General features: G+C 37.9%; 2 protein-coding genes and 1 pseudogene across 2 annotated transcripts; all 3 read right to left on the bottom strand.

Moving 5' to 3' along the window:
- Positions 1-1,300: 1,300 nt before the first annotated feature.
- Positions 1,301-3,041, bottom strand: LOC137718698 (cell growth defect protein). The gene is made up of 3 exons (XM_068458245.2): positions 2,849-3,041; positions 2,564-2,734; positions 1,301-1,572 (listed from the first exon to the last, which is right to left on the bottom strand). The coding sequence occupies exons 1-3, from the start codon at positions 2,939-2,941 to the stop codon at positions 1,489-1,491; spliced, it is 348 nt and encodes a 115-aa protein (XP_068314346.2). The 5' UTR covers positions 2,942-3,041; the 3' UTR covers positions 1,301-1,488.
- A 1,336-nt stretch (positions 3,042-4,377) lies between these two features.
- LOC137718333 (aldehyde oxidase GLOX1) lies at positions 4,378-6,305 on the bottom strand. Its single transcript, XM_068457860.2, has one exon. The coding sequence runs from the start codon at positions 6,242-6,244 to the stop codon at positions 4,643-4,645; it is 1,602 nt and encodes a 533-aa protein (XP_068313961.2). The 5' UTR covers positions 6,245-6,305; the 3' UTR covers positions 4,378-4,642.
- Positions 6,306-19,858: 13,553 nt separating this feature from the next.
- On the bottom strand, positions 19,859-21,865 carry LOC137718703 (aldehyde oxidase GLOX1 pseudogene; annotated as a pseudogene).
- Between the last annotated feature and the right edge of the window lie 1,029 nt (positions 21,866-22,894).

Here is a 22,894-nt window from a genome sequence, read left to right as displayed (position 1 = left end):
GTAATCTTAATAATTTTTTGTATAGGATTTCGAGTACTACGTGTCGAGATGTAATTAGTTGTGTAAAATTTAGATAAAATTCTTATTTACGTGACACTTCTTATCGTTAGCTTCTAATATTAATAAATTGGCTGGATATTGGGGTAGAATTCACACACCTCCAAACACTTTCATTTGTTTGAGAACTACCCTTGACACTATCTTCCGAAACCCATCTGTAAACCCTACAAAGAGCTTTATCTTCTTTTTGTGTCCAAGCCTTTCTTTTCATTGCAGATGTGGCCATTTGAAAATTATTGAAATAAATAAAAGAAAGATTATTGGAAGAGGTAAGAGAATAGAATGTGAAGAATTGAAATAAAATGAGGTAAGATAGTATGGAATGATAAAAAGTATGTGATAAATGGTGTATGAATGACTTAGGTATTTATAAGAAACAAATTCGTTAAAAAAAATAAAAAAAAAATAAAAAAAAATAAAATTCCAACAATAACCTAATGGCAGCATGACATCAACTAGCCGTTGTCATTTAAATGGGTTTAGCTAGAGGGGTGGCAAAGTGTCAAGCTTGACATTCTGGCACTAGAGGGCTGGTTCTCTCATTTTTGGCCGGGTGAGGACCATGAGCCCTTTGATCTAACCCTCGGTTGAAGACGATTTTCGTTTCAAAACGGACTATTTTTAGCCCTGTAACCTTTTGACCGGGTCGATCGGAGATGATCTTAATTATTATGTTGGTTTGGTGTTCTAGGTCCGGTTATTTGGTAGAACTTGACCGAGGTGGACAATATTTTGGGTCATGTGCACATGATCCATGAAGATGGCAGCGTCTTGTACACAAAGCTTGGAGGTTGTTTTTCAATGGTTGGGCTTTAGCCCAAAAAGTAAAGTAAAATCTGAATTTTCCCAGGCCAGCCCACAAACAGATGACGCACCCACCTATCTGACTCGTCTGAGTCGAGACTCGGGCGAGTAGGCCATTGCGACGCAGCGTTTGGCTGGAGATTTAACGACCAAAGAAAGTCACCAAACCATAACGCATTCTTAAAATTTCTGCCAGAGATCGTCTGTTGAACCAATCCCTATGACAGGATCAAACCCTTACCTATCTCCCGAGGACGACACGAAGACGGAGAACAAGACCAAGAAGTGCAAGAGGAAGAGAGGGAGCAAGCCATTGGAATCGTCACGATTAAGACCAATAAGGAAATAGGAATCCAGCTGGTTTAAGTATCAAAAATGATTTTCGCACACTGTTTTTCTGTTTCTGCACACTCGTTTATTTGATACACGAATACAATGAAATGAAAAGAATGAATAATCTTATTCACAAAATGCGTCACCAAAGTATAAAATTACACAAAAAGCACAATTACACATAAACAAAACAGATTGTTCAACTGTTTAGTTAAATGTACATCCTCGCAAAATCTATAGTTATCTAATCTCTCAACCAAATGCGAGAACACGAAGTGGAATGCAGAAACATTAATCCGTATGAACATTCTTCTCGATACTTGACTTACTAAGCACGAGAGCGCCAATGACAATGAGCAGGGCACCTGCAAACCACTGTCAACAAGCCTTTCCATCAGATATGCAAATGAGATATGTCAAGCAAGGCTAAAGCCACATTTTCTCAATGTTCTTACTATGAACAATTATATGCAGGTGTAAAAACAACAATTATATGCAGGCGTAAAAACAATGTACAAGCAGCAGCAATTCTACGGCCTCTCCCAACAGAGAAACGAAATAATTGGTGAAGAAACTCCGTCGTCTATCACCATTCTGTGATTTTACCAGATAAGAAACACTAGCAGCCATATAACCCATGGTTCATTCAAATGTTTTATGTGAAAAGAACCAGTTGTTTTCGATTTCTTCGTTGACTGAAATAAATTTCAGAATCATTTGATCAATGACAACAGAGTTAAAGGCCTACTAGTGAAGGCCAAACATTTCCCACCACTTTTATGGCCTAAACACATACTACTAGGTGGCTTGTTTACTTACATGGCATGAGTACTGGAGTTATTCTGATTCGTCCCCACGTCAAGTAAAACATGGGTATTAGAACTATTCAAATTACCGACTTCCTTTTTATTTACTAACATGTGAAATAAAAGAAAATTGTGAGAGTCCATAATCTAATACTTAAAAATTATGAATCATATGAAATACGACATGACAAATAGATCTCGTACTCATTCCTTCTTTCCCTTTCATGATCAACGACTTCCCCTTCCAAGTAAGTAAACATGTCGCATACGACAACAGTGTCATCCATTCATTTTTTTTTTTTTTTTTTTTTCATTTGCTCCACACATTTGTATTCAGTAATGCATTAGACAAGAAACTTGGCAGAGTTAATAGTTTTGAGCATTTTAGTCACGAAAACAAAGGGCGAGTCTTGACGCAACGGAAAGGTTGCTTCTCTGTGACTGAAATGTCACATATTCGAGTCATGGAAACAGCCTATTTGCAAATAAGGGTAAGGTTGCGTAAATGACTAAAACTTCATTAAAATTAACACAAAACGGAACAAAAACAATGAATTTACCTTCTCAGATAAGGGTTCTTGAAACAAAAAGTATCCAGCCAGACCAGAAGTGAGGAAGTTGGTAGCAAAGTTCGTCGCTGTAGCTTGCAGAGACGACAGATTTTTTAAGCTTTGCACAAAGCACCCCCACATCGTCACGTTGAATAATACCACGAAACAGTACTTTACAATCTGTGAAAATCCCCAAAAATTAATCACCTGAATTACTAAATCAAGAGATTCTAGGGTTTTCGAGATGTAAATCCAACGGTCTTAAATTCGTGAAATTGAATATCGGAAGGGCACCTGATTAGTGATGAGCTTCGCCGAAACGGCGGCGGAAGCGGCGCAGAGCCCGGCTGAGACTGCCCACGCGTAGCCCTTTTTGCAAGCCTCCATCGAACCACCAAAGCTTCCAATTTTTCTCAAAGGAAGAAGTAAACTGGGTCGAGATGATTTGAGTATGTACTTGAAACGATGTCGTTTTGCCTTGTAGTTGTACAACTCGCCGAGTTTTTCCTAGTCACGACTCGTTCACAAATACAAAGAATATGGTTGTATACAATTAGTATTATAAAATTAGGAGCTCCATTGGAAGTGTATTTTAAATAAATGAAAGCACTTTTAAATAAAATATTTTTGAACTTCAATGCACTTCAAATATTATTGTGGTGTCATTAAGAATAGCACGTTGCGCGTGCAAATTATTTTTTGACACAATAGCATGCAAATTGGTGTTTCACTGAGCCTTTGTAGGCTTGAGGTCATTTGGAAGTCATATTGCAGGCCTGTCGACTGATGTTAACAATTTTCAAGCGAGCATGTCGACTGATGTCAATACTTGAAGGTTTTGAGAAAGCATGCTGACATATGCTAACATACGTCGAGTGAGCCTATCAAAAGAACCCATAGCAATGCATACAAAGGTATGGGGCTAGCAGCTATCCTTATCAATGCCCACAAAGGCAACTCGTTGAGCAATTATAGAGCAACTTTTAAAGACATTTTAGATTTTCAAACGGCAACACCCGACCCTTCCGCAAGGAATTCTGAGCGGAATGAGCTGACCTACCTTGTTTCAAAATGGATTTGCCTCTGAGTGCAAACCAAAATATGCCTCAGTATTCTTTTTTGTATTGGTAAACTAGAAAAAAATTGAGTAAAATTGGAGTTCTTCCCACATTTAATGGAGGGGTTCCACCAAGCACCCACCACATTGATCAGTGATAGTAACTACTGGAGACACTGAGCTATTTAATTGCTGTTCTGCACGGGTTTTAAAACAAGGGCTCTGCGAAAAACTGCAGGCCCGTATATATATAATTGTAAGGATTCTGAAAAGCCACCAGCCCACAGTTAGTGCATTGGTCCCACTCAGGCCACGAACGAGGGAAGCCAATGCTCTACACGCAATTGATAGAAGAAAGATTCTCCCATGCAACCGATAGTTAATTTTACTGGTATCATTGTACTCATTAAAAAAAAAAGGCATCTTTATTAAAGAAGAACTCGCCACGTGTTCGAAAGATGCACTAATCGTTCAAAATTAACAATCATCATTTTCTACTCGGCTGCGCCATTTTCTAATTACCAATCTGTCCACATATAGTGTATCGTTCCATTGACGGTAGTCATTGACATTAGTCGGATGTCATAAATTGTTAAAAAAATTTATTAAGGAGAGAGAGAAGATTTGAAACTATTAAAATAATTTAGAAGAATGCAGTTTCGAATTTGGAACGCATGAGCATAAATCACACCATATCCACTTGTGTGCAAAACTTGCAAAATAAACTCTTTGCAAGTACATAAAAAAGCACTGGCGCCAAAAAAAGTTCGATGGAAATTAATACAACTTTATTCATTAGATTAATTACAACTTGTAATCTTTGGTAAGAAAAATCAAATACAAATTGGAAATTGCTACATGGTCCTAATCTTTAAAATGACACACAGAATTAATCAAACTGTTTGCTTTTGTAGTTTGATCTCTATTGATGAACATTTTTATTTTTTCAACTCACAATTAATCTTTTTTTTTTCAAAGAAAATAAAAAGGAAGAGGAAACATTGTATACAAATTTAAATACCTTCATTTTGTCACAGAATTTGGACCCAGATGGCAGCACTTGGAATTTTTTGATGAACCACATACAGAAGATAATATCCTGAAGGTGCAAGATTACCGGGAGCCGGCGTAGTCACCTGAACTTGGTAGGCCGTTGTTCCTACCTTTTTAACGTTCTCCGCCTCAAGAACTAGCAGCCTCTGATTCATTGAGAACGAATGTGTATTAAATGAGGGCGCCACCATCGACACTGACACTGATTTTGTTGCTAGGTTTCCCTTCACCGAAAACTGAATGGATAGTTTCTTTCCGTAGTTGATCTTAGCTTGTGATATGGGCGCAACGATTTGCGGACGCAAGTTATTGTATTTAGCGTCCAAATAATCAGGACTAAATGCCTCTAGTCGCAATTCAGTTGGGAAAAGCACGTTGGTGAACTCGTATTTTTCATGAGGGTTACTACCTCCAACTAGTACCCTACCATCGCGTAACAATATCGCGGTGGAATGGTACATCCGCGGTATGGTGGTAGGGTTTTGTTGTTCAAACCGTGATCCAAGTGCGTTGTCAGGTCGGTACACAACCGGGTTGAGAACCGGATTGCGCCCTATTTCCCAACCTGCAGTTCCTGATGATGCACCGTTGATGAGTAGAACAGTGCCATCTGGAAGCAATAACATGTCACCCATGACTCTAGCTTGAGGCATAGTCTCCATAACCCACTGGGGTTTCGGGTTGTTTATGTTGATCCGAGCGCATGTGTTTAGAGCTTCCACAAAAGTACCCTGATTTGCCTTGACAAAAGACCCCTTTGGAGCTCCGCCGCAAACCAAAACCTCAGCCTCAACAGACGGAGCCGCCAAATTTTTTAACGGCAGCAACACGGCTGAACCCGTGCTAGGGTAACACCTTGGGTCACCGCCCGGTATTTGTGGATAGGTTTTGACGACATTGTTCTTTGCATAATCGAATAGAATAGCTCGATTATTCGCAAAGATAAATAAATTCCCATCCACGTTGAGGAAAACAAAAGGGTAAAGATTGTTTTCCTCGCCGGCGTCATCGGTCTGCACAAGGAAGGGCAAGCTGTAGACTTTGCTCGAAGACCCGGTCTTTGGATAAAACTCGTAGTTGAATTCCCGCCTACCGCCGATGATGATCTGCCGTCCGTTGGGCAAAATATGATCGGTAGCGTACCAACGGCGAGCGCCTAAGGCATTCTCAAACTCCTTCCAATCACAACCCGTGCAGGGCTCGAAAACCCTAACGTTGCGCTCTCCGTCGCCGTTACCCCCAGTTTGGATTAAGCGTCCATTGGGGGCTACAGCTCCGGAAGAGCACCAAACGTCGGTTAAAAGAGAGAGAGGGCGGACTGTGTTAGTTTTGACATCATACTCGGCGGAGTGGGCGGTGCAGTCGTTTCGAACGCATTCTCCGTTGGGTAAGGGCAGGTTAGATTTGCCGAAATCTGTGCGGTCGAACATGACGACACGGTCGTTGCGCAGAAGCTGCATGTGCATGGCGGAAATGCCAACGCTTTGTTGCAAGAGCTGCCATTTACCACCAGCGGCGTGGGTAAGAGAGAAATGAATTAAGAAGAGGATTGATGAAAGAATGAGACTAATTGACTTCATTTTTTCTGCTTTTGAATCTCTTAATTTGTGCTTTGGTTTTGTGGGTCTGTCTCAACTCTCAACCTTCAGCTCTTTAAATACACGTACCATATGTATATTATAAACGCGTGGGACCGACACCAGGTGCCCGGTAAGTGAAAGGGACTGTAACCGTTGAGTTGAAGAACAATTCAATCTAATTAATCTGAGTTTACACAGTAGGATCCTGGATAAGCATGCTAGAGTTTAGGTGTGTGCTTTGAATCCTTCTTTTTTTTTTTCTTTTCTCTTTTTGTTACTGGTTTAGTCTTTCGTTGGTTGATGAATTTATTTCATCTTTGTGTGTGCTTTAAATTCTTCTTCTTTTTTTTTTCTTTCTTTTTGTTACTGGTTTAGTCTTCCGTTGGTTGATGAATTTATTTCATCTTTTTATTATACATATGTTTGGTAAATGTGGAAATATTCATTTTTTAATGTATATTTTGGTTGTTGTAATATTCTTTTTTAAGAGACAGAATAATAAACTTATGACTACTTGTTTTGGGACAAAAATCTAAATCTTAATTTACTCATGAAGAGTGAACACTATTTTTTTTCAATTCTAATTTCAACCTTTTGAATTTTGAACTTTTCAGCTCGATGATGTCATTTTGGTTTGCATGAGAAATTTTTGTGTTGGAGAGTGATGGGTCATAGAGGGCAAACTTTGTCGCAATAAAAATATTGCTATTTTGTAACCCAAAGGTCGTTGGTTCAAGTTGTGAAAACATCATTTTTACAATTGCAAGGATAAGGTTGCATACCACAGACGTTTCTCCCTTCCTCTTATCCTCGTAAAGCGGAAAATTTTGTTTGCTTGGGATTGCCTTTTAGAGTGATGGATCGTATATTTGGTAGCTGGAATTAATTAATGAAAAAGAGCAAGAATCTTCCGTCTGATTGAAGATTTAAGTTTTTGCTTGCAGAAGGTGAAATTCATTCTTATTAAATTCACATTGTTGCAAGAGCTATCTCATTGTTTAGCTAATTTGCAATATCTAAAGATAATTATGCAGTTTCAAGCGAGATTAAATCTGATAATAGCATGCAGGATCGATGTTCACCTCCAAGATTTAGTCTGTACTCCCTCTTAAAAGTCCAATGAAGTCAACGTTTCCTTTGAGCAAAAACACTCAAGCCTTATCCCACCAAACGAAGTCGGTTATATAAATTTTAAAACGTTACTGTGCTTAGTTTTGCACCAAATGTATCGTTTCTTTTCAAAAAAAAAAAAAATTATTTCAGTTTGGGCAAGCTCCAAGCAATATCAATTTCTACTGCAGAATAGGTGCGGTGCAGAGTGAGAGTTAAATGATTGTTGCTTTTGTTGGGTTGTTCTTCGCAATTAAATCAATACCTGAACAATAATATTAAATTCTTGTCATGAAATTTGACCATCATTTGGCTGCGCCCACTTAATCATGCATGGTTCTAACTACATAAAATATTTAATAGAAAAAAAAATCTATTTAATAATTAATATTCCATTTCGTGGATATATTCATTGCAATTCTCTTAATTTTCTGGGATTTGGTCTCTATGTTAAATGTAAATTCTTGCAACCTAATAATAATGTACAGGTTTTCCAATATATATATATGTGTGTGTGTGTGTGTAGTCTCAGTAACTACATATATAACGCTCTAGTTTAGTCAAACCTCCATACAAAGACCTGAAACATCCAGAAGCTTGAATTCATACACGTGCAAAGAAAGAAGCCATACTCTAATATATTGTCTTTGAAGCACTTTTTTTTCTGAGCATTTCTATTTGTCCTCTATTCTTCTACTATCTAGCCGGGGAGTAACTCTCTTGTAATCAATGATACTTTATGGAATGTATTTATTCGACGGGGTAGTGTACTTTTTGAGCATGTAAAAATGTTTTTTTATATAGATAATGTCATTAATATTATGTTTTGATTGCAGAAGAGTCTCTAATTTAGACGTCAGCCGGTATTTTACCTCAAATTTTTTAATTGATGACTTTAGGGTTTTGTTATTGTCAGTTTAGAAATGAACTCCTTGATTTGTCGGCACTCTTCGATTTACTTTCACTTGTTTGTTCTTCTTTTCTGTTGTTTATTTTGTCTAAGTGATGCGATGATTATATGTACTTGTTGTCCTAATAACATATTGATGGGTCAATCTCTTCCTAGCTATGTAAGTAGTATTAATTAAACAAGAAAATGAATGACAAAACTAATCAATGGCAATGCATGGCATATAGTTGCTGCCAACAATGCCGATAGAGGTCTTTTTGTATAACTTGGGGCCGGCAGCAGCTAGTTCCTTAAAGCCAAGTCCGACGACCACCATGGCCCGTACTCTAATTTTATTTTATTTTAAAGTTATGCAGCTGTAATTTGAGTTTTATAACAATAAAAGCTATAGATTAATTGACTTGATCAATCGCATGCCTTGAATTTATGGAACTTCAGAATATATATCGTTTCAAAAAAAAAGAAAAAAAAGAAAAAAAAAAAGTTATCATTAAAGAAAACTATAACACGAAACCGACTATATTTTTCTTCTTTTTGATTATTCTTGCTATAAACGTTTAAAAGTTTTTTTTAAACTATTTAACAAGTTTCATAAGATAATATTATTCTATTACACTATTCAACATCTTTTCCAACAATTGTTCATTTACGTTTTCAAACATATTTATAGAAGAAAAGAAAACATATACAGCATATGGATTTGCTGATTTAAGACATCATAATCATCCTCGTGTTTGTTGGTTTTGTAACTTTCTTTAGGTTATACTACTTTAGTTTACAATTGGATATGTATGTATTGTTTTTTTGTTTTTGACAAACGACAATGCTAGTAGATTAAATTGTTAAATGTTAGGAGAGAGAGAATCAGTTGGCGTGAAATCATACCCAAACCAGAGTACATATACATTATTGTTTTCCACTGTTGCAGTATAGTGCTATCTGAGATTATATTATAAATTTGACAAATAAATGATGAGAAGCCTAAAGTTAGAATTCAAAAGGCAAGTCCTATATGCAACAAGTAGTTTTTCTGACCCTCACTATTAATCCAAGATGAAACAAATGACCTTAAATTCGATTCAAAGTTGGCGGACCCTTTCCTGATCATTTATATTTACCCATTTTAGCATCAAACCTTGTCTATGAAAGAATCGAAATGATTTAAATTTTTAGGGTGGACATGTATTTATGTTATCCAAAGCTAAGCTACAAAGGTTGTCTCGAATCAGTTCATTTTCTTCCATTCTCTTTCGGTGCTGCAGGACAAACTGTAAATAAACATATATTCTACAAAAAAAATTTAGAGGTCTCTTTAAACAAAGCAAACATTCTGCTAAACGAAAACAATATTTTTCAAGCATATGGGATTTTGTTTTCTTGAACCACCTCCTGTTTGGATTAGTGATTTTTTGTCCGTGATATTGTGGGGTTGCTAGGAACAGCTTAGTTTGTGGTTCTCAAATAATTTAGTGTTTTTAAGATGTTCAGCACCCAGATTACAAAAAATAAATAAAAATTCAATGATATGTTTTATAGAAAAAAGGGAGGAAAAGAGAGGATATGGTTATCAGATTTTAGGTCAAATATATGAACTCAATTTAAAAAAAGGAGCAAAAGTTGGTCCTTCTGTCGTGCGGGACGCTATTTTTCATTAGACCGGAGTGAAAGTTCCGGCAATATTTTATTGAGGCCCATTATGCAATATATCCTCAGTTTGTTGTTAGATTGTACTTGTATTGCTTTGTTTGCAATGAATATCAAATATTGTTTTTTCTCTCCCAAAAAAAAAAAAAAAAAAAAAAATCGAGCTGGCTAGTGTTAACATTATCATCTCAAATTGGTCGGGTCGTGAAAACAAATAAGAAGCACGACTTGGTATTATATACCATCCGTATTTGTATGGATTCATATATACGTATATATATATATATATATATATATATTGTTTGTATTTTATTGTCGTTGATATGCCCATTCTGCGTGGGAGAGTTCTTAGTCCGATTTAAGACACTGCACCATATAGAAATTGAAGCTCTTAATTCATAACAACAATCAAACATTATCTCATTAAGTAACGTCGATTGTATAAATTTTAAAATGTTAGGACGCTCGGTTTTGCAATACATTTTTTATTAGCTTCAAATACTCCATGAATTAGACTGATGATTAGCCGCCATGCGTGCTTCTTGTTAACCACCAAACTCTACGAGTCAAACCTTTGATTCATGAACTTATAAGCATCGGAGGGAATAAAACCATCTTGCTTAACACCAGGAGACAAAACCATTACCGTTGCAGAGACAAAAATATAATGCAAGAAATATCATTTGATGAGGACTCAAAAAATTATACGCTTTTAAAATGACCTACCTTGACTATCTAGTTTCATTATTGATGTACGTTAAGCCTTTGCATCCCTTGTTTAACTTAAATAAAACAGATTACGTACGCTGGGCTCTGCCCAAATGCTTCTGTTTAGTCACACCCCTCAACCAAACAAAAAAATAATGCTAGGGAGACTAAATTCTTTAAACCAAATTGTAAATAAAATAATGTGTCATCAATAAGAAACAATCACGTTAATTGATACTTAATTAATAATCCAATCATCTACGACCACATCATTTAATTTGCAAATTTGATTTAAAAAAAATTTGATCTTCCTAACATTACTCACCAAAAAAAAATATATTCTACTAATTAATAATAAAATATTTCGAACATGATAATTAAAATATATTTCCCACTTTGGTTGTTCCTTTTATATATATATTATCGAATTCCACTTTGTTAACCATGACCATAGATATCAAATCATCTCACGGCTCAGCTAGTTTCATATATATTATATGATTTTCTACATGATGTCGAAGTTTATTATTATAAAATTACTAATTTCTGCTAAGTCAACAAAATTATTGTATTTTCCTCTTTTGTTTGGTTCACTTTGCTTTCAGTTTGAAGATTATTTGTGCTTAAGGAGAAGGATTAGAAGGCTTTAGAGATTAACTCGAAAATAGTTAGGTAGGCACTCTATTTCCACACCAAAGAAACATGGTTCAACTTGATTAAGTAATTAACATTACTTAATTACTAGCTAAAAGAAAATCAGATTTTCAACGTCTTATACTCTGGTGTATTCCTCTTTCGTGTTTGAATTTTGCATCAAATAACTTGTTCATATGGAGTTCCTCCGAGTGGCTGTTTCTACAAGGGCTGTTTTTGGTTAACTCAAATACTTGAAAACGACTAAACAACTTCTTGTGATTGTGTAAATTTTATTTTATTTTTTTAAATCCACGACTTAAATTTTTGCTATAAAATGAGCTTACTAAGAGCAAAGGAGTTTGAATACAAACTCAATGAGTCGATGAAGAAGACCTATCCGTCAGACCAATTTACCACTTGCATGTAAAAAGTTTGTTTACCTATATAGTTCAAAAGAAAACCAAGGCTTTCGGACAGGGGGAAAACATTTGCAATCTAGTTGTAGATCAAATTAAATTGCGAATAATCCACCTCTTATATACTTACGTAAAGAAACTTCGTTCCCATTGAGTTCAAAAATAAACATATCATTCATGACGTAAAGAAGCTTCGTTCCCATTGAGTTCAAAAATCCCATTGAGTTCAAAAATAAACATATCATTCATGACGTAAAGAAGCTTCGTTCCCATTGAGTTCAAAAATAAACATATCATTCATGACGATTTCTTCCTGAATTATTTTGTAAGTCTTACTTTAACATGCATTAGATCTTCTCCACCTTAATCACCCCTAAATCCTTGTTCAAAATAACAAGCAATAGACTTTTTAAAATAAAATATAAAATATTATCATATGAGGGCGAATCTTGGCGCAACGGAAATGTTGCTCCTTTGTGACCGAAAGGTTACGGGTTCTAATCGTGAAAACAACCTCTTTGGAAAAAAATGGTAAGGCTGCGTACGATAGATGTTCCTCCCAACCCTCGCAAAGCGGAAAACCTTATTAGTTTGAGGTCACCCCTTATAATAATAGTATCATATACATATAACTATGATATACAAAAGGAAAGTGATTGGAAATGAACTTTCTCTAATCTTTTGAATAATATTCGGCCCATGTAAGAGTACAAATCGGATTTTCAATCATAAATCTGAAAGTTAGAGAATGATGGAGTAAGGTTCTCTCCCTTCCAAATCTCTTCCCTTTTCCTCCCCTCCTCCCTCACCTTTCTCTTTTCTTTTTCTTTCTATAAATAAGTCAACACAAGATGTTGACGTGACTTAATCGTAACTTTTCAAATAAAAGAGGACTAGAGAAGAGAGGAATTTACTTTTAAATAGGAGGGGACTGGAGAAGAAAGGAATTTATAGGGGAGAAAATTCTACTCCGAGAATGATATCAGAGAGCAAATGGGCATGAATGACATTAGGTTCATTAGCACAATAACATCAACATTTCGTTATGTAACTTCATTGCCAAAACAAAGTGGGACAAGCTTTTTAGGCAAAACAATATGTTCATATAGGATGTTAACAAGTAAAAAACCCGGCTAGACTGGTTTTAATGAATGGGGGACCCCTGCTGGGATGCAACATTAAAACTAGGTCATCCTCACGAGTCGAAGAAATCGAAGCCGATAACCGGTTCGGTTTTAACAATTTCGGGTGCCGTGTGGAAGGAGGACTTCGTATGGACCTCAAACCATTGCTTGTTTAGTTGTCTGAGTTCCAAATACCACATGGTTTTGTACCCGAAGATAGGACACCACTTGGTTCAAATTTTACAAGCTCAAAAATTATGAGGCCATCTAATTCCAGAGAACAATAACTCACACGCGTCATTAGTACTCACCAATTACTCTCTGAAATATCGAAGCAATGGCGGCCGAGCGAATTAATAGAAACCTAAAGTCATGAAGATAAGTTCAACTTATGAGAATTCAGAATCCAAGGGATGTAAGTAGCCATTCAAGAATATTCAAACATATTTCGAGAGTGATATTGGTCACACTAAATAATCAAGAATGTGGACTCTTATCATCCACAAAGATCAAGTTAATAACTTCCAAGCAGCAACAACCTGCCCCCACGACCAAGAATTTGACACCTCAGTTCGGGGACACCGTGGCATATCTCGCCGATGCCATTCCATGAAGGACCAAACCACATGTACATGTCCACATCATCCACTGTGAGTTTGGCTCTGTTGTTTAGTTACAAACATGCAGCTATAAATCTAAGCATACGACAACTGAGACCCCGTATTATTTCTCTGCTACTCCTAATACGATTGTCAGTTGAAGCACCGTAGCAACTCATCAAGCCTTTTTTCAAGGAAGCAACCATTGTCAAGCAGCCCGATAGGTTCAGAATCAAGCCCAGCGTCCACAAAGAGAGCGGAGACTATTCTTCTTTCTTAAAATCTTTATTCTCGCTAGTCAGGAATTTCTTGACTTATTATACGAAAACTGGTCCAATGGGGGAGCCGTAGTAACATATTTGTCTTGCTACATTTCATCCTAGGACCACAATAGTACAGTACCCTAGAGGCGACATCGGTTCACGTTCGAGGAGGATAGAGATCCCAAAGTGCCACCACTGCGTCTTCTTATGCAGCAGAGGCCATTAGCTAGCATACAATCAGCGGAATAAGAAACAGCATTACACTGCAAAAAATAAAAATTAAAGAATAAACAAATAAAAAGCAACTAATCAGGCCCTCAGTAGTTTGTAAAGCATCCAAGAGCTAGATAGAGGTGTTGTTTGCACAAAAAAAGTGTGTTAAATTAGAGAGACGGGCCGCGGTGTTTGGGAAAAACTTAGAGTACTCAACTCTAACACAAGTATTGGAGAGACAACTCAAGTAAACTAATTACTTGTATTACACACACAAAATAGGGTAAAGTACAAAAAACTACCTCAACTATTGAGGTCACGACAGTTTCATACCTCATCTTTTAAAATTGACAATGTCATACCGCATCTTACGAATTTGTGACAATGTCATACCTCCGTCAAATTTTCTGTTAGTTTTTCTGTTAAGTGCTGGCGTGGCAAGAGATGGGGACCACTTTCTATTAAAAAATTATTATAAACTAAATTTTTTTTAATATTTTTTAAATATTAAAATAATAAATAAAAGTACAAAAAAAAAAAAAAAAAAAACCCTTAGTCATCCCTTCCCTCCCCCTCTCTCTCTCTCCCCCCATCTTCATCTGCCTTAATCTTTAACCCAAAAAAAAAAAAAAAAAATAACCCAGAAGAAGGAAGAAGAAGAGGAAGAAGGAGAAGAACAAAAAAAATTGAAATTGGTGCAGTTTCCATTTTTTTGTTTTTTTTTCGGGGTTGCTGTTTCCTTTTTTTATTTTTTATTTTTTCCTCCTCCTTCTTCTTCGGTTCTTCCTCCTTCTCCTGGGGGAGGGGGGCAGGTGGGGTTGCATTTTCAATTTAATTTTTTTTTTTCCTCCTCCTCTTCTTCCTCCTTCTTCTTCTTCTTCTTCTTCTTCTTCTTCGGTTATTCCTTCTTCTCCTGGAGGGGGGCGGGTGGGGTTGGGTTTTCAAATTTTTTTTTTTTTTTTTTTTTACTTTTATTTATTATTTTAATATTTAAAAAATATTAAAAAAAATTTAGTTTATAATAATTTTTTTAATAGAAAGTGGTCCCCATCTCTTGCCACGTCAGTACTTAACAGAAAAACTAACAGAAAATTTGACGGAGTTATGACATTGTCACAAAATCGTAAGATGCGGTATGACATTGTCAATTTTAAAAGATGAGGTATGAAACTGTCGTGACCCTAATAGTTGATGTAGTTTTTTGTACTTTACTCCACAAAATATTACAACACAAACTATCAAAGACACTCTTGGGAAGTTATGACACTCACTCACTTTCTAGAGATAAACTCTAGACCACTCACACTCTTACAAGACTACTCTTTCTTCTCACTCTCACTTGGTTGCTTGCTTGCTTGATTACAAGCTTACTACACCACACATAGCACTACCTTATATTTATACATGGCATAACCGACCTAGCCAAAGTCGGTGGACTTGGCTTGTGCATTTCCAGCCGCTAACTTATATTTCTTTCTAGAATTTTCGCTAACATTCCATTACAACAATCTTAAGATATTTGTTTACATAATTCTAGATAGGTAACCGACTTTGGTGCTAGAATTGTCTAGCATTTTCAGTTCATGCACCATCCATCTCCCATGCATATTTGAGTCTTCAGAACCTTCTAGCTAGTACCACCGACATAGTATTTTGCTAGAGTTGTCTAGCATCCAAATACTAATTGGGCTGGTGTTGATCTTCAACACTCCCCCTCAACACCAGCTCATTCTTTCCTCCATGTTGAGTTGATGACAGAACTTTTTGAACTTGCCGATACTCAAACCTTTAGTGAACAAGTCTGCAACTTGTTCATTTGTATTAATATGTCTCATCTCAATCTCTTCCTGCAAGACCTTCTCTCTAATGAAATGATAGTGTACCTCCACATGTTTAGTTCTTGCATGAAAGACTGGATTTTCCGCCAAGTGAATTGTCAATTAGTTATCACAATACAATGGTACTGCAGAATCTACTGGTTGTTGTAGATCACTCATCAACTATACCAGCCATGCATTCTCTTGAGTTGTCATTGATGCTGCTCTATACTCTGCTTCCGTGGTTGACAAAGACATTGTTGGTTGTCTCTTGCTGCACCACGAAACTACTTCATAACCAATTCTGAAGACATACCCAGTGGTCGATCTCCTGGTGTCGTGATCTCCTGCAAAATCTGCGTCACAATAGCCAACCAACTTACCATCTTCTCCTTTCTTGTACAAGAGACCATAGTTAATTGTACTTTTTACATATCTCAATATTCATCGAACCGCTTTTAGATAAGGCTTCTTTGATTTTGCATGTATCGACTTATCACACCAATTGCATAAGAAATGTCAGGTCGAGTCAAAGTCAGATAGATCAGACTACCTACCAATTGTCGATACATTGTTGCATCTTCCAAGTCTCTGCCTTCATGTGCACACATCTTGGCATTGGGTTTCACCAATGTTGAGATTGGCTTGCATTCAAGCATCCCAAACTTCTGCAACAAGTCTTTTGCATACTTTTGTTGACACAGAAATATCCCTTCTTGTGTGCGATTAACCTCTAATCCAATAAAGTGATTGAGTTGTCCAAGTTCTTTCATCTTGAACCGAACTAACAAATTTTCCTTTGTTCGACGAATTTCTACCTCATCATCGCCAATGATGATTAGGTCATCCACGTACACCAGCACGATAACTATCTTTCCTCCATTAGCTTTAACAAATAAGCTGGAATCTGTATGCGCCACTGAGTAACCACTTTGCGTTAGAAATTCTGCAATCTTACCGTACCATGCCTTTGGTGCTTGTTTCAAACCGTAAAGTGCTTTCCTCAACTTACACACGTACTCGGGATAAGCTTTGCTTTCAAAGCCCATTGGCTGCATCATGTAAATTTCCCGATCTAACTCTCCATGCAAGAAAGCATTATTCACATTCATTTGGTATAGATTCCAATCTTTGTTAGATGCAAGTGCAAGTAGGACTCGTACGGTCGTAAGCTTTGCTACTAGACTAAACGTTTCATCATAGACTAGTCCATACTGCTGAGAGAAGCCTCGAGCCACCAACCGAGCCTTGTACCTTTCAACCGAACCATCAGGATGACGCTTTATCTTGTACACCCAATTGCAGGATATGGGTTTCACATCCCTTGGCTTTGGCACCAAATCCCAAGTCTAATTTTGCTTAAGCATAGTGATTTCTTCTTCCATAGCTCTTACCCATTCAGAACTCTATGATGCTTCTTCAAACGCCTCAGGTTCTTTTGGTGCTCCATCAGTTATGACAGCATTGGTATATTTAGGATTTGGCTTTCGTACTCTTGTTGACCTTTTTAGTTGTGCTTGTGGAGTTGATACTTCCGCTCCACTAGGTCTAACTTCTTATGGTTGTTGGTACACACCTGTTTGCTAAGGACTCTTAGGTATTTCTTGCTCGACATCGTCTCCAGCAAGCAAATCTTCAGGCTTATCTGGACTTGATTGGATTTGGGCAACTTGGTCTCTCAATTTCCCTTGCAACTTATCTTCAAACTCTTTTGAGTCGGGCAACGCCTCATTTTTTAAGCACCAACAAGATGATGCTTCTACGTCCCATTCTTCCTGTACAGTTAGAGACGCAATGACATCCTAATCATCTTCAAGTTTCTTCTCTGAGTTGGCGACGTTACTTTCTGCAAGCCTTTTGAACCATCAATCATTCTCCATGTGGCCCTTCTTTTCACAATTGTAGCACTTGCCCTCAAACCTTTTATTATTCTGGGACTGACCACAATTGCCATGATGCTTGAAGCTTTCCCTGGTCGAGAATTCCCTCCTCCTTGATAACCTTTTTCCTTGTCACCATTTCTTTTAGATCCACCACCAGCACGTTGCTTAAAGCTGCCTTTACTTTTGGTGTAGAGCGCTTCCTCCTCACCTCTGAACGAGACCTTTCCTATTTGCTTTGCCAAAGCTTATTGATCGGCAAACAAATTCTCAAACTCAACAAGTGATGGTTGGGTCGGCCATCCTTGTACAACAGCAACGAAGCCTCCATATTCGGGTCTCAATCCATGGATAATTATTCTTTTTATCCTGGATTCTACAATGACAGCACTAGGATCTAATTCAAAATTTTCATGGCAAATAGACTTTACCTTGTGGAAATACTGTGCAATCAATCATGTCCCTTTGGGCCACTGATAATAGCTCATTCTCGAGAAGCTGCAATCTTGTATTGTTCCTCTTTGAAAAGAGTGTGGCGAATGTGTCCCACGCTTTTTTTGGTGTCTTGGCCTTCCGTATGTGCTCCAACATGTCATCTTCAACTGTGGTTTTTAAGGCGAACATTGCCTTACCTGCCTTGATCTTCCACTTTCGCATAACGCCGCTGGTGTCTTCTTCCGGCTACGTAACATTACCGCCGACGACATCCCAAAGAACGTCGCCCACGTGTTGTAATTTTTGTTGTTCAACTTCTTGATTCCTCTAACAACTTGAAGGTTTTCCATCGTGTCGGCAGAGCTTCAATAAGATGAACAAGATTAACCAATAATCTTGCGAAGTACTAAACTTCTCACGATTCTCGGAAGCTTCAATAGAGACGGTCCCTGATCGTACCGCTCTGATACCAATTGTTGGGGAAAAACTTAGAGTACTCAACTCTAACACAAGTGTTGGAGAGACAACACAAGTAACCTAATTACTTGTATTACACACACAAAATATTACAACACAAACTATCAAAGACACTCTTGGGAAGCTATGACACTCACTCACTTTTTAGAGACAAACTCTAGACCACTCACACTCTTACAAGACTACTCTTTCTTCTCACTCTCACTTGGTTGCTTGCTTGCTTGATTACAAGCTTACTACACCACACATAGCACTACCTTATATTTATACATGGCATAACCGACCTAGCCAAAGTTGGTGGACTTGGCTTGTGCATTTCCAGCCACTAACTTATATTTCTTTCTAGAATTTTCGCTAACATTCCATTACAACAATCTTAAGATATTTGTTTACATAATTCTAGATAGGTAACCGACTTTGGTGCTAGAATTGTCTAGCATTTTCAGTTCATGCACCGTCCATCTCCCATGCATATTTGAATCTTCAGAACCTTCTAGCTAGTACCACCGACATAGTATTTTGCTAGAGTTGTCTAGCATCCAAACACTAATTGGGCTGGTGTTGATCTTCAACACGCGGTCCACTACAAATTACACTGATGTTGTCTTCATTTAATCACCTTGCAATCAATAGGTGTGAGACTTTATGCAAAAGACCTTGATACAATTAGAAGTGAAACCATTTGATATAAGTTGTGATTTATTTTGTAAGATGGCCGATGTGAAATTTTTGTTTTTTACGTATGTTGAACCATTTTGGAGTGGGCCACATGTGGTGCTATATCATTCATGTTTGTAACTGAATCCATTCAAGCCCAAATTTGACAATCGGCTTTGATACCATGTTAAAGTTTCAGAGAGACGAGTCACGGTCCATCACTAACAGCATTAATCAATCATGCACTGTGAGATTTTTATGCAAAAGACCTCACTACAATAAAAAATAAAATCATCTTATATAAGTTATGATTTGTTGTGTAAGATAACCTACGTAGGATTTCATGTTTTTATTCAACAAAGTGACCAAATAAGCTCTTTACCAAATAGGTTCTATGTCATGTGGCAATATCACGTTGCATGGTGATACCTTCAATATCGCCAAAGCAGTTCTTTTGCGATAGTTATACCGTTGCATAGTAAACAGAAACTACAAAAACAGCGAGGCAATCATGCGTATATAATTGACTTGGTTACATTTCTAATTAGTCAGTACTTTCACAGCCAATCCTTCGTACAATTGATATCATCATTAGGTCCACGAAAAAGCCCCACAATAGCACGAAGGACAACACTTAATTAGCATTAATCTGGACCCAAGTTAATTTAAGGATTTTCATAAACCACATCTTTTCAAGTAATATATGATTATGCACTCGCTGTAAGACAGTCCACAAATCACCTTGAGAATCAATTAACAATTGGAACCCAAGTCATTGACTTTTAAGTAATTCCATTTACATAATAATTGATAACTGGAAATAACGAAATACAACTTCATTCATCATCAGTTTAGATACAAAGTTACACACTTTACAATTTTAGTAAAAAAAAAAAAAAAAAAAAAAAAAAAAAAAATTACAACTTGATCGAAATTACTTGTGATAAGTTAGCATTCTTAGCTAGCTTGATCTCTCTCCCTGCATGAACCTTTTATTTCATTTTTTTCAACTTATATTATACACACTAGAAAATGTACCTTCAAATTTCTCAGTAAATTTTGACAAAGATGCCCTCACTTGGAATTTGCTGGTGAACCACGAAGAGAATGTAGTATCCGGAAGGCGCAAGATTTTTCGAAGGCGGAGTTGTCACTTGAACTTGATACGTTGTTGGCCCTACCTGTTGTACGTTCTCCGCACCAAGAACCAACAGCCTTTGATTCATCGAGAATGAATGCGTGCTAAAAGGCGGTGCCACCATCGTCACCGATACTGAATTCTTTGCAAACGTGCCCGTAAGCGAGAATTGAATGGCTAATTTTATTCCATAATGGATTTTGGCTTGGTTTCCAGGTGCAAGGATTGTAGGACGCAAGTTCGCGTACTTAGCATCGAGATACTCAGGACTAAATGCTTCTAACCTCAGTTCTGTTGGGAAAAGCACGTCGTTGCCAAACTGGTATTTTTCGTGTGGGTTACTACCTCCAACGATCACTCTACCGTCACGTACCAATAATGCTGAGGAATGGTACATCCGTGGTATGGTGGTAGGGTTTTGTTGTTCGAACCGTGACCCGACTGCATTATCAGGTCGGTACACAACTGGATTGAAAACCGGATTACGCCCGATTTCCCAACCCGCAACCCCGGACGATGCACCGTTAATGAGTAAAACAGTGCTGTCTGGGAGCAATAACATGTCACCCATGACTCTAGCTTGAGGCATAGTTTCAACAATCCACTGTGGATTAGGGTCTGTTATTTTGATCCGAGCACATGTGTTTAGAGCTTCCACAAAAGTACCCTTATTTGCCTGGACAAAAGACCCTTTTGGAGCTCCACCGCAGACCAAAACTTCAGCCTCAACAGATGGAGCCATCAAGTTCTTCAATGGTAGCAATACGGCTGAACCCGTGCTGGGGTACGACCTCGGGTCTCCACCGGGTATTTGCGGGTAGGTTTTAACGACGACGTTCTTCACGTAGTCCAACAAAATAGCTCGATTGTTAGCGAAAACAAATAAGTTGCCATCAGGGTTGAGAAAAACAAAAGGGTATAGATTGTTTTCTTGGCCGGGGTCATTGGTCTGCGACAGGAACGGCAAGCTGTAGACATTGCCTGTAGACGCGGTCTTCGGATAAAATTCATAGTTGAATTGCCCCCTGCCGCCGATGATAATTTCGCGTCCATCAGGCAGAATATGATTAGTGGCGTACCAACGGCGAGCAGCTAAGCCGTCCACAATCTCCTTCCAATCACAACCCGTGCAGGGCGTGAAAACTCTAACGCGGCGCTCGCCGATGTTGTTGCCGCCTGTTTGGATTAAGTTTCCGTAGGCGTCCATTGAGCCGGAGGAGCACCAGACGTCGGATAAGACCGTGAGGGGGCGGACGGCATTGGTTTGGACGACGAACTCGGCGGAGTGGGCGGTGCAGTCGTTATTGACGCAGTTACCGTTGGGCAAGGACAAGTTGGATTTGCCGAAGTCGGTGCGGTCGAACAAGACGATGCGGTCGTTTTTGAAGAGCTGCATGTGCATGGCGGAAATGCCAACGTTTTTCAGCACTTGCCATTTGCCACCAGCAGCGTGGGCCGTCAGAACAGAGAAATTGATTATTAACAACAGAAGTGAAAGATCAAGGAGACTAATTGTCTTCATTCTTTCTTGGATTTTGCTGACGTGGTCCTTTTGAATCTCTTTATTTGTGCTTTTTAGCTTTGTGGGTCTGTCTCAACTCATTACCTGGAGCTCCTTAAATACTAGGGTTTGAGCTACCCATTCTATATTATATACGCGTGGGACCGACAATTTGTCCGGTTAGTGAAAAGGACTGTTGTAGTCGAAGAGCAATTCACAATGGGAATGCTAACTAACCTTATTACTCTAGTTTGGTATTGTTGTGCTTTGAAAAAAAAAAAAATTGTTTCTATTGTGTTGTAAAAATAAGTAGCTGTAAAATAAAATAATAAAGTGTTTGGTAACAATAATTGTAAAAGTGCTTTGAATAAAAAAAACAGTGTTATAGTGTTTGATAAATATTTATGTAGAACAGCTGTAATTATGTAAAATGACAAAAAAAAAAAAACTTATGGGTTTTTCTTCCTTTCTTTTTCTTTTTGCCAAAAAGTTCATGATTGTTTTCTTTTTCCTTTGTTCTTTGTTTCCCTTTCTTTCTAACTTTTTCATTCTTCTTTCTTTATATTTTGTTCTGCCAAAATGTTTCTGGCTTTTCTTCCATTTTTCATCAATGATCCCTCCTGAAATTTCAATGTCCTCACCCACCTTCGTCCCTTCGCATTTCTCTTTCAGGTCCAACGACCTGGGACCTTCATCCTCACTCCTATTTCTATTTCCTGCATTTTGATTTCCAAGGCATTACATGTTTTGGAAGGTGCGGTGGTGGATGGGTGGGTGGGATCTGGGTTATCATCTAGCAGGGAGTGGGTTGGGATCATGGTCTGCGAGGTGGCGATGGGTGTATTTGGTGGGGATTGGGAGAGAGATGGGGTGGCGAATTTGGGGAGTAAGAAGAGATGAAGGGGATGGGGTGGTGAATCTGGGTAGTACGGCGCCAGAGAGCGATTGGAGAAGGGGGGTGGAGCCTAGAACTGGGATGAAGGAGAAAGAGAGGGTAAGGTTGCCATTTTGAAAAATTCATTTAATGGCACTGTTCACCCGTGAATTATGATAAAAAGCTGGTTTTCCAAAGCTAAGTTTTGCTGCTTTGCCTTTTTAGTTTTTTTTTTTTTTTTTTTTTTG

Source organism: Pyrus communis, chromosome 8 (assembly GCF_041283825.1).
Source record: "Pyrus communis isolate YQ-2024b chromosome 8, ASM4128382v1, whole genome shotgun sequence".
NCBI classification, from domain to species: domain Eukaryota; kingdom Viridiplantae; phylum Streptophyta; class Magnoliopsida; order Rosales; family Rosaceae; genus Pyrus; species Pyrus communis.
This window is presented reverse-complemented; position numbering and strand designations above follow the sequence as displayed.